The sequence below is a fragment of the Rhinolophus ferrumequinum genome, chromosome 9 (genome assembly GCF_004115265.2).
Source record: "Rhinolophus ferrumequinum isolate MPI-CBG mRhiFer1 chromosome 9, mRhiFer1_v1.p, whole genome shotgun sequence".
NCBI lineage: Eukaryota > Metazoa > Chordata > Mammalia > Chiroptera > Rhinolophidae > Rhinolophus > Rhinolophus ferrumequinum.
This window is the reverse complement of record NC_046292.1, coordinates 48,805,267-48,825,421: the sequence shown is the minus strand read 5'-3', so window position 1 is coordinate 48,825,421 and position 20,155 is coordinate 48,805,267. Positions and strand designations below refer to the sequence as shown.

General features: G+C 41.2%; 1 protein-coding gene across 8 annotated transcripts in view; it reads right to left on the bottom strand.

Moving 5' to 3' along the window:
- Positions 1–5,832: 5,832 nt before the first annotated feature.
- Positions 5,833–20,155, bottom strand: part of PDE4B (phosphodiesterase 4B) — a 483,376-nt gene continuing 469,053 nt past the window's right edge. For 4 of the 8 annotated variants that reach the window (XM_033114619.1, XM_033114617.1, XM_033114616.1 and 1 more), the window contains exons 10-17: positions 18,238–18,416; positions 16,922–17,020; positions 16,621–16,785; positions 14,695–14,794; positions 12,551–12,705; positions 12,311–12,433; positions 11,116–11,298; positions 6,143–8,151 (exon numbers count right to left, since the gene is read on the bottom strand). In XM_033114619.1, the coding sequence (XP_032970510.1) occupies positions 7,786–8,151; positions 11,116–11,298; positions 12,311–12,433; positions 12,551–12,705; positions 14,695–14,794; positions 16,621–16,785; positions 16,922–17,020; positions 18,238–18,416 (1,370 nt within the window). In that variant the 3' untranslated portion in view covers positions 6,143–7,785. Of the gene's footprint in view, positions 8,152–11,115; positions 11,299–12,310; positions 12,434–12,550; positions 12,706–14,694; positions 14,795–16,620; positions 16,786–16,921; positions 17,021–18,237; positions 18,417–20,155 lie in introns of all 8 variants that reach the window. The other 4 variants (XM_033114622.1, XM_033114621.1, XM_033114623.1 and 1 more) reach the window with 2 other exon arrangements.

The following is a 20,155-nucleotide window of genomic DNA, read 5'->3' as shown; positions in this document are numbered from 1 at the left end:
CTGCTGAAAAGAGCTATATTGGACATGACATGCTGCATCTCAAAGCATCCAAAATAGCCACTTTTGTTTATCCTTCAGTGTTGTAACTGACCACTTTTTATTTGTTTTGATTTTTACCTAAGAACCAGACAACATAATTGTCTTGCTTTGAGGGCCCATGCTTTGAAATAAAAACATACTTTAAATATTAAAAATCCCACTCAGCAAACACAGTGAGAGGCATGTATGAACTGAGACCAAGTGAGGGAGAGGCATTTGGGTGTCTCCATTCATGTTGACTCCAGAGCCTACACTCAGAGCAGTGAACTGTGGAGAAAAGTGAGAGCTGCTTGTGGGGAAGAAGGAGACCCCAAGAGCATGCTCAAGCCACAAAAGGGCCTGGTAGAATTGCTTTATCAGAGGCATGGAGAAGAATTCTTGCCCTTGTAGGGACAGGGTGAAATATGAGGGGAAGAGGAAAAATAAAACCAGGAGGGACTTGTCAGATCACTACTCAAGACCCCAAGTGCCAACCACTGTGCAGAGCCAAAGGGCACCACTCAAGCGTCAGTGCAAACCCAGCAAAGGGTGTGGGCAGAGCTGAGTTATCAGGTGGGGGAAGCTGGAGTGCCATCAGAAAACATTTGAGCTTTGTCTTCTTCTCACTCACCTCTCAGAAAGTCTGTGAGTGAGCATCCCACTTTTACTGGGGGGAAATATAAAAAGATGGAGAAAGCCTCTTACATCCAAATTTATCTTAGGAGAGCACTGTGTATATCTGCACAAAATAAGTGTTGAGAAGCTCTTTGGTTTAGAAGTTGAGATTCCCCCAGATAGTGCTTTACTCACAAAAGATGAATGCTAACTGTGGTGCAAATGCCAGGAAAAATACATACAGTAGGACCTCGGTTTTCGAACGTAATCCACGAGTTCTGAAACATTCGAAACCAGCCGACAGCTCGGCCTCAGGATCTTGCACTCAGCGGAGCCGGGTGACATGCTCGACTTCTGAGTCGTGTTCGAAAACCGAAGCATTTACTTCCGGGTTCACGGCATTCATAAACCAAAATGTTCGTCAGCGGAGACAGTTGAAAACCGAGGTACTACTGTAATTGATTTTGCTCCCGAGAGGGACGTGCAATGAGTTGGAGGACAGAGTGAAAAGGAGGAAGAGGGAATGGGGCATTGTGTGGTGGCAGAAAGCAGCTTGCTGTTGAGCGTGACCTCCCAAGAACCCCTGTTGTTTCAATACAATTCTATAAAGACATGAAATGATTGATGTGGGCAGATTCCTTGCAGAACATACTGAAGGGATCCCATTCGGCATCAGGGAGGAGTTGGGGTAAAACAGAATTAGCTGACAGGGACTCAGGGCTCCTGCTCATTGATAGGTTCAGGACTCTCAGGAACTCTGCCCTGAATTTCAGACTCAGGCATCTAATTGCCTCCTCAACACCTCCAACCAAACTCTGTTCCTCTTGAAATGCTCCCCATCACAGGAAATATTCCCAGCATTCAACAGGTGGCTCAGGTTACTTCTTTGGCATCTTTCTCACTCCTTTTCCTGTGCTTCCATTTTTAAATGCATCAGCCAGTCCTGCTGGCTCTGCCTTAAAAATATACCCCAAATCTTCCAACTATCAACAGCTCTACCACCACTAATCTTGTCAAGTTCCTATCACTTCAGAAAACCATTGCAGTAGCCTCCTAACTGGTCTCCCTTGTTCTGCATATGCCTCAATATAGTTTCTTCTTCTCGCAGAGTAATCTTCTAGAAATGTAGGTCTGGTCATATCAGACCCCTGCTTAAAATCATCCAATGACATCCCAAAGTCTTTACAATGGCCTAACAACTCCCTGTGACTTGACTGCCAATCTTATTTCCTACTCTTCTTCCTTACCTGGCCTCCTTGATGTTCACCGAAGTTGACAAAGCCGCTACATTTTCAGGGCTTTTATATTTTCTGTACCCCTGTCCAGGCCATTAATAAAGGGTGAAGCTCGGATTTCAAGCCCAGCAGTCAAACTCCAGAGCCATCGCTTTTACCCATTGTCACTCGCCAATCCATGGCACATATCACACTATTTGATACTGTACAGTTTCTCTTTTTGTTTATTTGGGTTTTTTTCTCCCCCACTAAACTATAAACTTCATAAGGGCCAGGACTTTGTTTTGTTTATTGCACAGTGCTTGGCACATAACTGGCACTCTATAAATATCTGTAGAAGGAATGAAGCCTTAGCTGACATCTGCAGGAAAATGGCTGACACCTATGTGCTTTAGATGCACTATTCACTAGCCTTTACAAACATCTCATGAAACAGTTACTATTATCTTGCTCATTTTAATGAGGAGGGAACTGTGGCTGGGAGAGGTTAAGTATTTGCCCACAGTTACACAGCTGGAAAGTGGAGGGGCAGAGATTTGAACTGGGATCTCTTCACCATCAGAACCTAAACTCTTAACACCTGAGCGATGTTTGTCCTACTCCACTAAGGTTCGGCTTCCTCTTCTCCCTGATCCCTCTGTGTAGCACCTAGCTACACCGAGAAAATAATATGTTTGAAGAACTTAGGCCTTACAAAAACAAAAATGCCTTGGTATAAAGCATTAAACTTTTTGTAACTGGATAGTATCTGTTCAAACACACCGTCCATTCTTCGGATTTTAGAGAGGAGTTTGAGGTGCAGAGAAGTTGAAGGGTGCCTAAGGTCATGATGTTGCTGAAAAAGCCCTGTACTAGGAAATAGGAATCTTCTGGTGAGTAACTGTGTGTTATTTTGTACCCTGCCTCTCAAATTTATATTTTGAAGTTCTAACCCCAAGAACTTCAGAATGTGACTCTGTTTGGCAATAGAGTTGTTGTAGATGTAATTAGCTGAAAGCAAGTCCTACTGAAGTAGGGGGGTCTCTTAACCCAATGTGACTGGTGTCCTTATAAAAAGGGGAAACTTGAACATAGGCATGCACACGGAGAGAACACCACGTGAATGCGAAGGCTGAGATCAGGGTGCTGCATCTATAAGCCAAAGATTGCCAGAAAATCCCTGGATGCTAGGGGAAAGGCATGAGCATGTCCCCTTTAAAAGGACTGACCCTGACACCACCATGACCTTGGACTCCTAGCCTCCAGAACTGTGAGACAATAAATTTCTGTTGTTTCTGCTACCCAGTTTGTAGTATTTAGTTATGGCAGCCTCGGACACTAGTACACTATGTGACATCGGGCAGGTAACTGGCCATCGCTGAGCATCAGTCTATATTTGTAAAAAGAAAGGGATGAATCAGATGATTTCCGAGGAATCTTTGTTTCTAAAATTATATGGCTTTATCATTCCAGGGCTCAGAGACCAACACCTTTTTTGGTTCGTAAAGCCTTAGTCATAGGGTTACATTTTACCCTTGCACAAAACCAACTTGTTCGGTTTGACAAATCCAGATGTTGGATTGGGTGCTGGAAGTTCAACAGGGTAAGATTTGGCTTCTGACTTCAATGAGTTATAATCTTTTTGGAAAATATAAATACCTAACTTAAACATATAGTGTTAATAATTATTTTTTAGAACTTTATATATCAACTCATGTTATTTTCACATAACTCTGTATAAGCTAGGTATTATTGTAATTATCCCCAATTTACAGATGATAAAGTGGAGGCATAGGGGAGTTAAGTGACTTGCCCAAGGTTACACACCTAATTAGTGGCAAAACACAAGATATTCTGGGAGTTCAAGGAGTCCTTATCCCAAACCAGGGGATCAGAAAAACTTCCTGGAGGTGGCACCGGATATGAGTCTTGAGGGGCTTGGGAAGAAACTAGGTTGGGAAATTCTTGGCTTTATAAATGGGATGTGACAGCCATTCTGCTCCATCTTGGTTCAGAGCGTTTAAAGCTCATGTGATCATTGATTTGATCACTAAGTAAGACACGGGGCTCAGAAAGATAGCAATGGAATGGTGGAAAAAATCCTGGGATGGGCCTTCCGCGTGGCTCAGGTGGTTGGAGTGCCGTGCTCCTAGCGCCGAGGTCACTGGTTCAATTCCCACAACTCCCGCATGGGCCAGTGAGCTGCGCCCTCTAAGGCTGAGATTGTGAACAACAGCTATCCCTGGAGCTGGGCTGACGTCAGCAGCCAGAGGTCGGCGTGAACAGCTGGAGGTCAGCGTGGGCTGCCGCGGACTACCGTGCGCTGCCGGCCACTCACGCTGCCCACCGGCCACTCCTGGTGGCACACAGTAGCCTATGGCCTACGGCTGCTCACGGCAGCCCAGGTCCAGGGAGAGCTGTTGTTTACAATTTTAGCTCTAGAGGGTGCAGCTCACTGGCCCATGTGGGAATCGAACCAGCAACAGGGGCGTTAGGAGCATGGCGCTCCCACCGCCTGAGCCACAGGCCAGCCTGATGATTGCCCTTATAAAAGAACTCAGATAGCTCTTGGGCCCTTCTACCTACCATGTGAGGACACAGCAAGAAGTCACCAGCTATGAACTGGGAAGTGGGCTCTCATCAGAATGTGAAAATTCTGGTGCCTTCATCTTGGACTTCATGGCCTCCAGAACTGTGAGAAATAAATTTCTGTTGTTTCTCATCTACCTAGTGGTATTTTGTTACAGTAGCCCAAATGGACTAAGACAAAAGCCTTAGCTACAAGCATATTTCTCTCTTTTGAAACAGTGGTTCTCTACTCAAAATTACACCTTAGAATTACCTTAGGAGTATTTTAAAAATCTGATACCCAGGGCTCCACTCAAGACCAATTCAAACAGAAATCTGAGATGAGCTTGGGGCCCAAATATCAACATTTTTTTTTAAAAAGGTTATTCCCCAGGTGATTCTCATTTTGCAGCAAGTGTTAAGAACCACTTCTCTGTAGAAACAGACCTACGAACATTTATAAATATTTAGAGCTGTAGATGTTTTAAAAGTCACACCTGTGGCTATTCTAACCAATTCATTTTTGTCACTCAATCAGTAAAGGCTCAGAGATAGCAGGGTGCAATCAGAAATCAGGGCTGGTAACAAACTGCTATAAACATTAGCTCTGCAACCAGCAGGCAAGCTGGTTCTACAATGTTGGCTCAGGTTCAACTGTCTCTATAAAGAAATATAGTAATTTCAGTTTATTGAGTGGAGTTCTTCTAGAGGAGACCCTCTTACTGGTTCACAAACCACTTCCCTGTGGTTAAAATATCATGGGCCATCCACTGAATCTTATTTCCAACCTTCCTCACCACACACACACACACACACACACACACACACACACACACACACACACACACCTCTCTCAGTATATAATTTTTCTTTTAAAGCTGACTTTAAGATTTCAACGCAAAATTCAAGTATCGTTCTTTCCAGAAAGAAAAGCTGAACCATGTAATCAACAGGAGACTCCATCGAGAAGACCATGAGTGTCAACCACCTCTCTGTGGACTGTGTTTTAAGAGGACTCTTTGCAGCTCAGATTCTTTCTGTGCCAAATGATTGATGGGGCCATCTGACTACGTTAAGCTAATGTTCTGTGATTCACTGTTCTAGAGGACCCAGCCAACCTAGAGGTTCCCTTTACTTATCTAGTAGATTAAACTCTTCAGCTTCTTAAGGTGGTTCTGTTTGGTTTTCTTCACCACTTCCCTTCCTGCACCATTGAGCTGGCCCAACAGTTGCTAAGAAAATGTGTAATGTTACAAGTTGGGGACTTTTTGGACACAGATTCTGAAACTTCAGTTTTGATATCGGCCAGGCAAAGCAGTTGGTTTTCTTTGTGGAGTATAGTAGGAGGGAAGTGAAAATAAAAAAGATCTGCTTTTAATACGTCAGAACTAACCACGAAATAATTGGGCCTACAGTCTAATCTAATCATGCTTTTGTTTATTCACCTCATAGAAAAGTCTCTTAAGAATGCAGTTGAACACAATATATAATAATAATAGTACTATAACATACATTGTGAGAAACTTTTGAAAACAATAAAATGTCCACCTGAAATAATGCAGTGTTCATAGACATACAAACCCATTGGTCATGCACATTTGTGCCATTTCTTTAACTACTGAGTGACATTGCTGAACTGAAAGCATGAAATATATTTTACAAACTGAGACTGAAGTCAGTAAGAGGCCTAACAAGTGTAATCAGAAGCTTCACATTTGCATAATTTACTACATCGGTTCACATTTTATTATAAAATTCACATTGTTTTATTGTTTTGTTTTGTAATTAATTGGAGCATGACTTTCCTGCTTAATGGCAGGCAGGAGGCTTTCTTTTCAAAGTCAGTAGTTTCAGAACATTCAGAAGAACCATCTGTGAGCAAATGTAGTGTGTTGCTTTTTAAACTGAAGCCACAATGATAGTAGAACCCAGTTAGAACCCAACTCGTGCGTACACCGACGTGGATAGAACATGGGTGAATACCACCTCCCACTGCCCCCTACCCTTATCAAACTATACAAAAGTAAAAGCTCAGTATAAACCATTTAGTATCTAATGTGAGAATCCTGTTTCCAAAACTTGTTCACAAAGGGGTTGCGCAGTATTCGCAACTCAGACAGGAAAAAGGGCAGACCGTCTGAGTAAAAGCCCACTGACGTCCTCACTGGCAAGGGGGCCGTATGTCTCTCTGGAGCGATGTTCAGGTTACAGAATACACAATACAAAACGTTACAAGAAAAGTCGCAACTCTTAGGCAGAGTTTTCTACACAAATTTAACACCACCATTGGCAGGCAATGTTAGATATATAAATTAATAACTTACAAAACATTACATTATATACATTAAGTAATAAATACATGGTTATAAACAAAAATGGAGGTGTTAGCACAGAAGGCAGTGCAAGAGAAAGACGGCAGCATTAAGTCGAAAATGGCATAATTGGGTGTGAGAGTGAGGAGAGGAGAGAGAGAGGACGGGGTGAGGGCCATGCCACTGCCAGTGGCTCAGGGCTTCAGGACACAACAGGGCGCACCGCCTTGTTATGCTGAAGTTTACAAAGACTGTTCCTGTGAACAGTGAGACTTACCCCTTCCTACCCCCTAGTTTGTTCAACTTTATTCTGATGACAGCAAAAAAGTGAAACTCGGCAGGAGAGAAAATACTGTTCAAAGCAGGCAAACAGAGACAAGGTGTAAGGGCAACTGTGGAGTTGGATGGGAAAACAGGGGAAGGAAGTAGAATGTGGTTAGAAGCGTATCCTTTCACTTTGCAAAAGTAACTGTAGTCAAGTGAAAGCTATTGCCCAAGAAAGAAGGAAGACCGTTTCTTTCCTTTTTTTTTTTTTTTTTTCCAGAAAGGTCAAAAAAGTTTGTCAACTTTGAATGCTTATCTGTGTAGAAGTTGATACTAAACTCTAGGTATTCAACAGGCATTTTAAAGACATGAAAATGTTTTACAAAAAAGGCACACAGGTTGGCAGACAAAGGGACAGGTGAGCAGATTTATAAATGCAGTTATTCGTCAGTTCAGTCACTAGAGGGGACAGATTCCCGAAACTTAGTGCAGAAAAATCTCTCAGTTTTGTGTCTTCTATTTTCAAGCCATTTAGTGGGGATCCGAACTTGGCCTCCAGTACCACATAAAGCTTCAGCTCTCCACCAGGCTTGCAAGCAAGGCAAGTCAACCGTGGAATTTCCTGAGCTGCTATTTGCTTCACGGTCTTGCACTCTGGCTCCAAACTCAAGTAACTGGAAAAGCCACATGGCCCTTGTCCTGTGCAGGCCTCGGCTCCCGCGGTGGGCTGGCCCTACCGTACAGCTGGCATGCTTATCAAGGGTGGAATGTTCATCTCTACACAGACAGGGAGATTATGTGTCGATCGGGGACTTTTCTTCTGTCGCAATGTCTACGTCAGTCTCTCCCAGGGAATCTCTATTTTCTGGGTCGATCACACAAAGTGTCTTTGTGCTGCTAAAATAGTTGTGGCCCTCTCCCTCTTTTTCAGGTCCTTCAGAATCCTCCTCCTCAAGGGTCAGTTCAAACTGAAACTTCTCCATTAACCCCTGGCAGTCTCTGTTCTGCTCGTCCAGCGGTGGGGAAGGACTCTGGGGTATCATGCTCTGATACCAGTTCCTGTTATCTTCTAGTGTATCCAGAATGTCCTGGGCATCTGGCTGTACCAGATCTGCCCAGGTCTCCCAAAGCGGATGGACAATGTAGTCAATGAAACCAACCTGGAGAAAAATGAGATTACACATCTGTTACTGGGATGGGCCCTTGAAAATCAAACAAGCTGTCCTGGTTTCCATGCAAAGAAAAAGCAACAACAACCCAAGGGAGATTAATAATAATGGATTCCATTATGTGAGCACATACAGTGTGGTAGGAACGTCCTGCATTGGATGCTATATAAATTATCAATCTTAATCCCGCAAAATAAGCATCATCCTCCACTGTTTACAAAGGAGGAAACTGAGACTCATTGAGATTAAATATCTTGACAGAGGTCAGAGCCAGTAAGTGGAGGGGCAGGGACTCAGTTCCAGCTTTGTCTGATTCCAAAGCCTGTGTTCGTTTCACATCTCAGTCTAACGGATGACTTTTCCTTTTACGTGCGCCAGATAAGAAGTCTGGACGTAACCCTGGCTGGCAATGACTTTGTCACTGCTTGGATTCTGTGAGTCATCCTCTGAAGAAGGAAGCCCCGGGCCTAACAAGTTCTGACTCAACATTCTTTCCCTGGTAACTTGAAATTATGCTGCTGTTCCAAAATGATGGGGAGCCAGCCCCTGACTACTCTGAAATTTCTCAGGTTCTGGGGAATGCTTTTGGTTTGTAGATTAGTGTGGTAAAACATGTGAAAATACTTTAAGCCCCTAAACAAAGATCCCCTCTGTGGACACGCTGGCAATTGTTTTAGCTCCATAGGGCACACAGTCATTTCCATCAGGAGAAAGAAGGGAAAATAAAAACAATTAAGCAGTTCCTGTGCGAGTGTTCCTGAGAATAAATATGAGGCTTATGGCTCTGTTTGGTTTACACAGAGGCTATGCATCCTGTATGAGCTGGCTCTGTGGCCGTATGCTGACCTCTTCATTGTGGGACAAACAGGAAACACTGGGGGTGGGGGCAGCTTGAGAGAAAGAATAGGCACTAGTTGAATGAGAGAATGGAATTCCCCTGTCATGGTCTGGGGAGCTAGAGAAATGCTGGGTTGGGATTCAGGGGGCGATGAGCAAGGGCAGTGTATATGCACCCAGGGGAATATTACATAGCTACCTTTCCACACCACTGGAAACTTCCCTTTATTAACAGACTAGTTTGGGGCCAATAATTTAATACATCAAAGTTGTACCGTATTAAAGAATCTTAGTCATATGTGACTCTTTTATATCTACCTGTCTGTCTGTCACCTATTTCTCACTGGTGCTTCCTTAACCTCAACAAACAGAATTCACACAAAAGACAGGGCATCTCCGATCTGCATTAGTTATAAGAACTAGCCTGTGGATGATTCAGATCTTTCTCTTGCTTCAACCCACCCTTTTTGTTTCCCCTGTTTTTCATTATGTGTGTTTAATGGACTTTCGAGACTATTTTCAAGGTGTTTTCCCAGGACCTGAAAAAAAAAGCTCAAGGCAATGGAGAAAACTGAATCAGCTGAACACAATGCAATCGTTTCCTTTCTTCATTTGTTTTGCTTCTGTTAAGTGTTCAGCATTTTTTTGAGAGATGGCCCCCAGTTGCTTATTTCCTAGGTCCTGGGATGAGAGAGCTCTACAGATCCTAACAGCACCTAGTCAAGGGCTTTGTTACCAGACTACCCAGACAGTGATCACCAGAACACATCTGTGGGAAACAGCAGCGCGGACCATGATGTCATGGCCACAGGGAGACCCGTCCACAGTGATAGAGGGTGAAGAGCTTTGGGTAGAGGGCAGCTGGGTCACTAATGAGCTGGTAAAATGGACCAAGGGACAGCGTCTTCACCTGACACACTGGGGAAATACATGCTGTGTCTATCTTGCAAGGCCGTGTGTGGAGGTTCAAAAAGAATAATGTATGGGAAAATGTGTGGAAAACAGCACAGACATTATATAAATATAAAAAAGTCACTGTTAATAAAAGGACATTATTCCAATTAATTAATTAATTATTCTAATTAAGGCTTTAGGGTATTTGAATTGGCCCTAAATTAATGTTGTCGTGCATTTTCATAGCATATTAGACTTTTTAAGAGCACTTCGGCAGATTTTTAAACTCATTTGATTGGATTTCTTTAAGAAGCAACAAAATAAATGCAAAGGAACTATACATTGATATTACAAGCATATGTAAATTTGGGGTAGCAGGTAGTGGGGAAAGAGGATAAACACTAACAGAAAACACTCTGAACACTTTGTGACGAAGACGTTGGGCAGCCTATAGACTCTTCTCAGTCATGACCACTGGGCTGAGGCCATTTGTTGTCTCAAAGAAAATAACATTTCAGCAGACCCTGAAGCCTTTGTAGGGACATTTGACATTTTCTAGTGCTACATACTCTGCAGCTAGAGGCATCTAGGGCATTTCTGCATTCCTCTGCCTCTAGTATATTGTCCCCAGTCCTCAGTGCACAGGGAATCTGTAGCTTTGGACATAACCAGAAGATGTCAGCATGTTTTCAGAGGTGTAGATGCAACCTTGGAAGGGGACACAAGACAGGGCTTGGACGATGAGGTAGAAGAAATGTGTAGGAATGAGATTTACTGCCTCTGGTGATGGTGGCAGTGTGCTTGCTTATGTAGAGAGAGCAAGAATAGGGTGTGGGGAACAAGAGTAGAGCTCCTGGACAGAGACAGCGCTAGGAGACATCTGAATGGATGAATGGAGGAGACAGCAGCCTTCAGTTCAGTCAGCTGGATTTGCTAAGGTCGTAGACAACTATCTAATCTGTTTAGGCTACACGGTCCAAATTTTGATGAGTTCTGATGACTGCTTTATCTCCAATTGTGAAACTGAGTGTAATGGAGAAGGCAAATGAGTCATGAGTATAAGGGACCTAAATGGGTAGTTGCTTCCTTATAATTCCATATATGTGTGTATATATATATATATATATATACACACATTCTGTTAAAAGAAAAGAGCTAGATACAATTCCCAAGTTCTACAATCAGCAAAGCTCACAAAAACTTTGAAAACCTTATGTAAGATACCTGGGATTTTTCCACAGAAGCTGTGTGCTTATCACACATTGGGCTAATCTCCATTCCTCTCTCCCGCTCTTTGTCTCCCTGTTGGAAAAATTCCTCCATGATGCGGTCTGTCCATTGCCGATACAATTCCAAGGACTTCGTGGGGTTGCTCAGGTCTGCACAGTGTACCATGTTGCGAAGGACCTGAAATCATCAAGTTTTGGAAATCCCATAAAGTTAGGTGTAAATACTACCAGAACATCTCATCCCTCTTGTACTAGTACACTTGGTACCAAACCCAAGAACAGTTTCAGTTGCATTATAATTATGGTGTGTGCACCAAAGAAGCAGAATTATAATGGTGCTGGCCAGAGTTAGTTATTTATCATTATAGGAGTCCCAAAAAGGAAAATATGTGTCTTAGATTGACGGTCATTGAATTTAAAAACTGGAAAGGACATTAGAGGTCAGATACTGCCATCATTTCCTTTCCTCAGTTTGGAAAAAATGCAAAGAATTACTCAAAGTAGATATCTTCATATTTTCCACTTGGGAAAGAGGAGAGCAGCTGATGGCAATTTGTATAACCAAAACAAAACTAACAAACTTAAAGTCAATGGGATTTATATCCAAACACAAGGTTTTGGGACCACAGTCACGTATGTCTAATTACAAATAGATTTCGCCATTTATTTTTAGAACTAAGCAATTCAAGAAATAGGGTTATGTTTTTCCTCATAAATTACAGAATAAACTGCAATATTTTCCTTAGTTTGCTTAGTTTATTCTTTTTTTTTTTAATTGAAGTTTATTGGGGTGACAATTGTTAGTAAAGTTACATAGATTTCAGGTGTACAATTCTGTAATACATTATCTACACCTCATATTGTGTGTTCGCCGCCCAGAGTTAGTTCTCTTTCCATCACCATATATTAGACCCTGTTTACCCGCTTCTAGAGCCCCTCTCCCCCCAACCCTCCAGTAACCCCTAAACTATTGTCTATGTCTATAAGTTTTTGTTCCTTCATTTGTTTGTCTTGTTCTTCTGTTGTTTTCAGTTTTATATACCACATATCAGGGATGCTTAGTTTATTCTTAAAATAAGCCCAAAAGCTGTAGTAAAAAGCTAGGACATGTAACTAACTTAAGTTTGTTTTCATTTTTTAATTGCTGCTTGGTTTGGCTTTGTGTTAAATCAAAGACTTTTGTCAAATACCTGTATACGATCAGTATAGTTGTCCAGCAGAAGAACACCTGAACTTGTCACTTTCTTTGTTTCTACCATGGTCTTCAGGTCTGCCAGCAGGCTCATATGTTTGGACATATCCGTTGCTAACACCTTGGGGAAAATGAAAATGAAAAGTCTCAATTAAGCTCAGTCGATCAGAGAGAATGAAAATGTCTCCTGCTGCAAAGGTAAAGGCAAGTGAGGAACGTAGAGAGGCTGAAGTCTTACCATGTCAATAACCATTTTCCTGAGTGTCTGACGCTGCTTCTTGGTGAGATTCTGGAAGATGTCACAGTGCTCTTCTTGCAGCAGTTTGAAACCCACGGCCAGATGATGGTTTTCCAACACAGATTCATCATTATACATCAAAGCAAGTTCTGAGTCTAATAAACAAAAAGAAATGATGACTTAATAAAACGGGGTACAATTCAAACATTGGTACTACCTTAATGTGAAATCAGAGCTAGTTCTCCTCCAATGGCTTCAAGAACCGAGATCCACATGTCATTTCCCTTTAGAGAAACCGTCTCTTTTTGCAAAGGGACCCAGTCAATTTCTAAGCAAAAAAATACTTCTACTAGATATTGGTGCATAAGCTTTCTCTTTGATTAAAATTCACGGTATTTTAAAATCCTTTTTCTCCTTCTTCACTTCATAGAGAATTCGACAGTAGGTAAGGGCATTCCCAAGCAGCTAAATCCTATTTTTATCCCAAATTGTAATTTCCTTTATGTCTTCATATATATTGTGCTTTGGAAAATAATATACTGAAAATGTCACTAAACTTATCTACGGTATTAGGGTTTTCAAACTATATTTACTTTTTAATATGCTTCCCAGCTCTGTCAATTGTGAGTTTGGGATTTTCAAAGCAGATCATGGTATGAGTGTAAAAATTTCATTTTATCCAAATAATGTAGCTTTTTGGAGTTTTCTGTAATTATGGTAACAAGACATTACTTTTTAAAAACAACTTGATGTCAAATTTTCCACCATTTGGCCCTATACACCAGAAATCACAGTATCTGGATACATAAACTACAGCTTTCAGCTTACCTTTCACACAGAAGAACCACAGACATCTTTCATTAGGCAGAGCCCTGGTCTGCAACTGAGAATATGGCCATCAAATTTGTGAAGGCACATTTCCTCTTTATCAAGAATAGCCATGTGATGGTAGTAAGTCACTAAGTGCAGGTAATCCTTATATATCATTGCTTTAACTGTGTGCTTTGAGTTACATCCTCAGAAAAGGTAGGAGGATATATGAAGTAATTTCTTGCCCTGTGATCAAGGGTACCTATCTGCATACTGGCTTTATATGCTGTAGTATTGTAAATAGCTATAACAGAGAGACCATTTTTCTGTGTGAGGCTAACTGGCCTATACATGGATTGATTCATGACACCATGTCAGCTGATATAGGAGCTGCCCAAAGTTTATGTTCTTTCAATAGAAGAAAAAGATAAAAAAAAAAAAAAAAAAGAAAAAAGAAAAAAAGAAAAAGAAAAAGTACCCACACATAGATTACTCAGATATTCTGATGATAAAGTATGACAGGGACTCTTCTACAGCAAGTAGCTCAAACATTTCTATAAAACTGTCAGCACTTGATGTGACTCATGACAACAGGAAACCTATATTCTCACAAGAAAAAGTACTTAGAGTTTCAGCATTTAGAAATAGTGCACTAACTGAGAGAATGCATGGATTTTCATTAGCACAGATACTAAATATTTTGAATACGATGAAAGCTTTGAGTATGGTTTGGGATTGTAAGGCTGAACCAGTCCTGAAATTCACTGAAGTCATAGTCCCTAGGACAGACTAATCCATAATCAAACCTATGCAGTTGGAAGAGAGTGTGGGACTTTTAATGACCCTTTCTCCTGAATTATAGAAACCCATTCCAGTGCTTTCTTTGGAGTCTTATTTCTGTTTAAGGGTTCCCATGCTCAGATCTAACTTTTCAGCCTGCTTCTTCAGTAGGGAGAAACAGTAGTGGGTCACCATGCTCTGTGAGAAAGCCCTGCACAATACTGAAAATCATTATCACATTATTCCCAAGCCTTTCCTTGTGCTTACTGGATGATTCCACATCTGTTATTCTTTCTTCACATATTGTATTTTCCAAACATTGAGTACTTTTTATGGCTCCCCTCTGACCCTTTGCAAGTTCTCCATGCAGCTCAAAAATTACGGTGCCAGATTGGACACAGTATCCAGGAAAGGTCTGACCAGTTTGAGTGGAATGGAAGGATTACCTCATTATTACTCTTATTATTATCCATAACAAAAACATTAGGAGGGAAAAAAAATTAAGCAGTGAATCATACAATTATCTTGAATGACTGTCCTAGTGGTGAACTCACTTGTGTTGATGAGGAATTGGTTGGAGACTCCAGGATGATCAACGTCATGGATGGCAGCTGCAAAAATGGCTGCCAGGATTTCCAAATCTGTGAAGACGGCCTGCGTAGCAAAACAAGTACATTGAACTCCATGTCCCATTTGCCTACCCTGCTTATTCAGTTTCATATTAAAGCATTCCATTTCATTTTTGTTGGGAGAAGGATTGTTTGTTGATTTTTATAATGTTTCAGTCTACTCACTTAATGAAATGTAGATTCTATCCATCATCATAAGGTCTCATAGGAAAGGGATGAGGACCGGAGCCCAGGCCCTCATGAAGCCTACAGGCTGAGGCTCAGGCAGGCATGAGCACGATGAGTGATCAGGTGCTACCTGATGTTTGTTTCTTGGGCAAATGATATGGCAGAATGGTGCTTATATAACACAAGCACTTACAGGTCAAAGAAGCAAGTCAGACAGGCTCTGCTCTGAGATATAACAACCTTATATGTTTTCTTGGCTGAGTAACTCAGAGAACAAAGGCCAAATTCCAGACTCATCACACTGGCAATAAATTATTTCCCAATGCTCAATTTGTAGTGCGGTCAGAAGGTTTCAAATATTCATTCATCCATTCATTCAGGACCTATCCACTAAATGTTTACTACGTGCAAGGTTTGAGAATATTTCTAAGAAGTGAAACCTAATGCCTCACTGCTCAACTCCTTCCTGCCATGTCATGAAGCCTCCTTTGCCCTCAGTGTCCAACGTGATTTAAATCTAGTGTTTATTTAGGTATATATTCCTTCTGGCTAAAATGTCTTTCTCTGGCTGAAATGTCTTTTCCCGTACTCTGTGTTTACTTAAATCTGCTGAGCTTTCAAATGCCAGCTCAGTTTCCATCGCTCCCATTAAGACCAATCTAATTATTCAAGGACACGATGAACTTTCCCTTCTCTAAACATCGGTGGCACTCGTGGTTGATTTCTGGCCACACAGTAGGTATCCTATCAACAAGAGTGGATAGTTGATAAACAGCATTGGCTCACTCTGTGATGCTTATACAGAACATAAAAACCATAGTTTCTTTCCTACGGGGAACTAGAACAGCCTTAGTTCCATCTCACTTTCCCAAGTGCTCTTGGGTTTCTTTTATTAGGAAATATGGAACCCAGGCAATAGAGTGTGGTCAGTTCAATCTCTCCTCAACTTTCAAACTGAACCTACAAAGGTGGGGCTGGATAAAGGTTGGCGAGGCCCTTCCTAGAGTGAGCCTGCTCATTTGGAAGCCCCTGACCACCATGGCCGTATGTCAAGGAAGATATGGTCTGCTAGGCAGCTTGAGGCTAACATTGGTGTGGACACATGCATTGATCTGTTGGCGAAGGAGTTACAGCTACCTTTTAGCAAGAGGCCTAGCAAAATTCCTCAGTTCCAGATTTTCAGTTACTTTTTTCCTCAGCCCATAGAACCAGGTTAATGAATTCTTAGGCGAATAAGCCTATGGATACTTATTTCTAACAGGAACCATACAGGACATTTTATATTTTGTTTCTGTGTGATTCCTCGCAGTGCCTGGGATGGTGTGACTCAGTTCAGATCAGCACACGCATGTTGAGGAGATATACTCTGTACCAGACACTGAACTAGGTACATATTAGGTATAAGAGATACAATAAAAAATAAAGTGTCCTGCTAATTGCTTGATAATTAAACACTTCCTCAATTGTAAGAGATATAAAAGGAAGGTTCCTCTGCTATTAGGAAGCAAAGTCAGTAAAAATGCCACCCATTTTTATTAGTAACCCAATTAATAGATACGCTACATAATCAAGAACCAGTTCAAGTATATGCAAGCTAATGACACTATTTCTGCAAATATATTACGTTGTATGGCACTTTTTAAAGAGGATGAGCAGGTACGCAAACAGGTCATAACTACTCACATCTAATGCTGGTGTCGAAAGAAGAACATGGGTTGACTGGGCTACATCAGCTGCGTGTAGGCTGTTATGATATGCCACATCAGAATGGTAATGATCTTCTAAAGTCATCATGTAGGTTACAAATGTATCAGATGAGATTTTGAATGTCTTTAGGAGGTCTCTTTCCTATGTGGTAAAATGGATTAGAAAATAAATAAGTGGATGTCCCAAAATGAAGCAAAGCCAATAAGAAAAGTAAACTGGGATGGTAAAACAAAGAGCCATCCAATTGAATAACCAACATTCTCTCCTGTTCACTCACCTGGAATATGGCATACATGATGCATGTTAGGGGTCTATTGTGTGAATATCCAGCCACATTGAAGATGTTAAGGCCCCATTTGTTCAGATCTTCCAGCTCCTGTAATCAAAATTAGAGGAATTTAGGAATAAGGGCAGTTCTGTTAGCATGCCTCATTATTTATTTTTTGGCTAATGGCTGGCTAAGTCTTTCAGGTATCGATTTAGAGTGTTCTAGTAGCATGGAAAAGTTAAAACGGAATGGTTTAGGATGTTGGGGTGCTCTTCATTCTAGCTACAAGTTTCTGTGTAATTCATTTATAAATTTAGCTGCTGACCTATATTTGCCATATGTCAGTCCTCAACCAAGGTTGTGTTCAGAGGTAGCTGCAAATGATTAGGGATCACTCTAGCTTCAGTCCCCTGTTTCTCCCCTTCGCTGCTCACTGGCCTACAAGTAAAACCATCTCAGGGATACTTCTCTGCCCTTTGGCTATTATCACTAAGGGCCAGGTCAGAAAGACTCAGCTGCTAGAATGTGCATAAGTCAACCCTAATTTAATGTAAAAGGTTATGAAGAATGCCAGTCACATATTATATCCTAGAGCTCCTAGGCCACAGATAAACCTGGACGAAACATCATTCAGTCTTGGCTGTGAGATTATTCTAAGATTATTTGATTAAAGGAGCAATTTATTCCATTCTTAATGATGATCTGGAGTACGGGATCTAGGCTCTCCCTAGAGGCTTGGTCCAGTGTGTCATCAACCTTACTCTAATGATATCTTCCAGTAGGCCTCATTGAATGTCCTTTTGCTCAGAGTAAGCTCATTTCATTCTCACAAGGCTGAGCAGTCACCTTGTACAGCCTCCTGGAGGATGTATGAACTCTTTCTGTGCCTTCCTCCACTGCTGGGGTTTGGGCTCAGGAGTCAGTGCTGTCAGTTTCTCTCATTTCTTCTCCAGCTCTGCCAATCACTGCAGATTTTCCCATTATTCCTTGGTATACAGTCCCCCAAATGTCCTCTGGGATAATGCAGTCCTGCCTACTGGCCTCCCTTTGGATTTACCCAGTGTGCCTTCAGTAGGATTCTCTTTCATGAGGAACTATCCACTTACAAATCCAATTTAAGATTTAAAAAAATGTCCCTTTGGTATAGAAAAAAAGGGTCTTTACTTAGGTGCCCAGCAATGGACAAAGAGGCCACACCAGCCTCCTTATCATACAATTTAATAATAAAGCAAAAGTGATCACTGCTATTTTCTAGTAGGTAATTTTGGACATCTGACTGCTATCAAACTGAGAGCTACATACACACCCTCCTAGCTCATACACACCTTGGCTAGGTGATCTTCATTTTCCGTGTTGACTCCGAAGCGTGAGATGCTTGTATTGTTTAAGCTTGAACTATGCATCAGTTTCTTGACTCCGCTTATCTGTGTCATGAGCTGTTGCTTTTTCTTTTTCTCTCTCTCTTTCTGTGTGGGAGATGGAATCTCCACATCATTCTGCTTGTCTGCAACAAAGGGATATGTTTTTCAGACTATACGTGCCAATGAGAACACATTGCAATAAAAACAACTTCTAACAATCTTCAATGGAACTGTCATGCATTACCTCACCTGATCTCTAGGACAGTCCTGTGAGATAGGTGGGGAAAATATAAGAAAATTTGCTCCATTTTATTGCTAAGCAAACTGAGGCCCAGAGGAGCTAAATAAGTTGTCCAAGAAGTGTCAGCGGTAGGACTCAATCCCAGGTCTTTCATTTGTAGTCTAATTTAGAAGAATTACACTGATACATTTTTAAGGTGGTGCATCAGTATTTATATGTAGATTTTTAAAAAGTGAATAACTTAGATGTTTGTATAATAGAAAAGGTTCATGAAGCCACGACCAGGTTAATAAAAACAGGCTTGAAATTCTGCTCATTTTATATTTGTATTAACTTTTTAATTTAAAAATCCATATAACTTTAGCTGGATATAACTTACAATTTCAGGTTAGATGAACAGTATGCATGGCAGAAAAATAAATGGTTTGTAATCTTCAAATAATTACTTTAAAGCCATGGCTTATTGCCATTTGAGGTTTAGAGGAAGATTATAATTTCAGTTTTACTTCATGCCTTATATCTATTAATTCTACTAAAAAGTAATACACAATTTGTAACAGGCATTACATTTCTTAAAATAGTTAAGCTTATTAAACATTTATGCTCATCTCATTTAATCTTTTAAAAAATCCTGCTCCAAAAGGTAATAGTAGAGCTAGGATTAGAGAACAAAAAACCATGTCTACCTGCTCGTAGAAGCTCTTTTCTCTGTAACATGCTATTAAAAACATCAGCAATCAGATATTCCATTTCCCTTCACAGGGGGATGTATCTTGAGTGCTTCTGAGAAATGCATTAACTCTTTCAGGCCACGGGGATGCCTGCGAGTGCACTGACGCAATAATTTATTAAATAGCTTAACAGCTATCTCACTGAACTAAATGACACCCTGTGGCTGAAAGAGTTAATGCAGCTTTCAAAAGTTCCTGTATTTATCTCTCTGCTTGTTACAGTGAAAATTAGTACAAATACAACTTCTCCACTTGAAAATGACATGTTTCCAGATGGCATACTGGGATCTAGACTATTTGCTTTCAACTCTTGCTGATGATGGCATAGTCACATGTTCTCCCTAGAGACCTCCGCCTGCTCACGGGGCCCTGGGGACAACTCATCAAAGCAAAGCTGGCACAGGAAGACAGAAGCAGCTGTCATGTACAGCTCAACACCTGGCTGTAGGGCTAGAGCAAGGGTATTCTCTCTCCCCAGCATCTCAGTTTCATCTCTAGGTGCCCACAAACTCCTAGATTCATCAGCCTCTGACTTTTGCTTACAAAAAAATTTTAGTGGTCATCTCAATTCGTTTAGGGGTTTCCATCCCGGTTCAGCATCAGAAGTACCAGGGAACTTTCAAAAAAAATACAGATTTATGAGCCCCATCCGGTCCTACTGAATCAGTATTTTTAAAAAATTTCCCAAGTGACTCTAATGATCAGAGCCAGGTTTGAGAACCAATAATAATTCCACACTCTCACTTTTCAGATGAAGTCAGCAACTTGCCCAAGCTCAAAGGGCAATTTATTCAACAGATATTTATTTTGCAATTACTTTGTTCCAGACACAGTGATTTAATAGCACAGAACTCGGGCCTGGAGGTTCCTGTAAAACATCTCTTTCTGGTCTCACAATCTCTGGCATAAA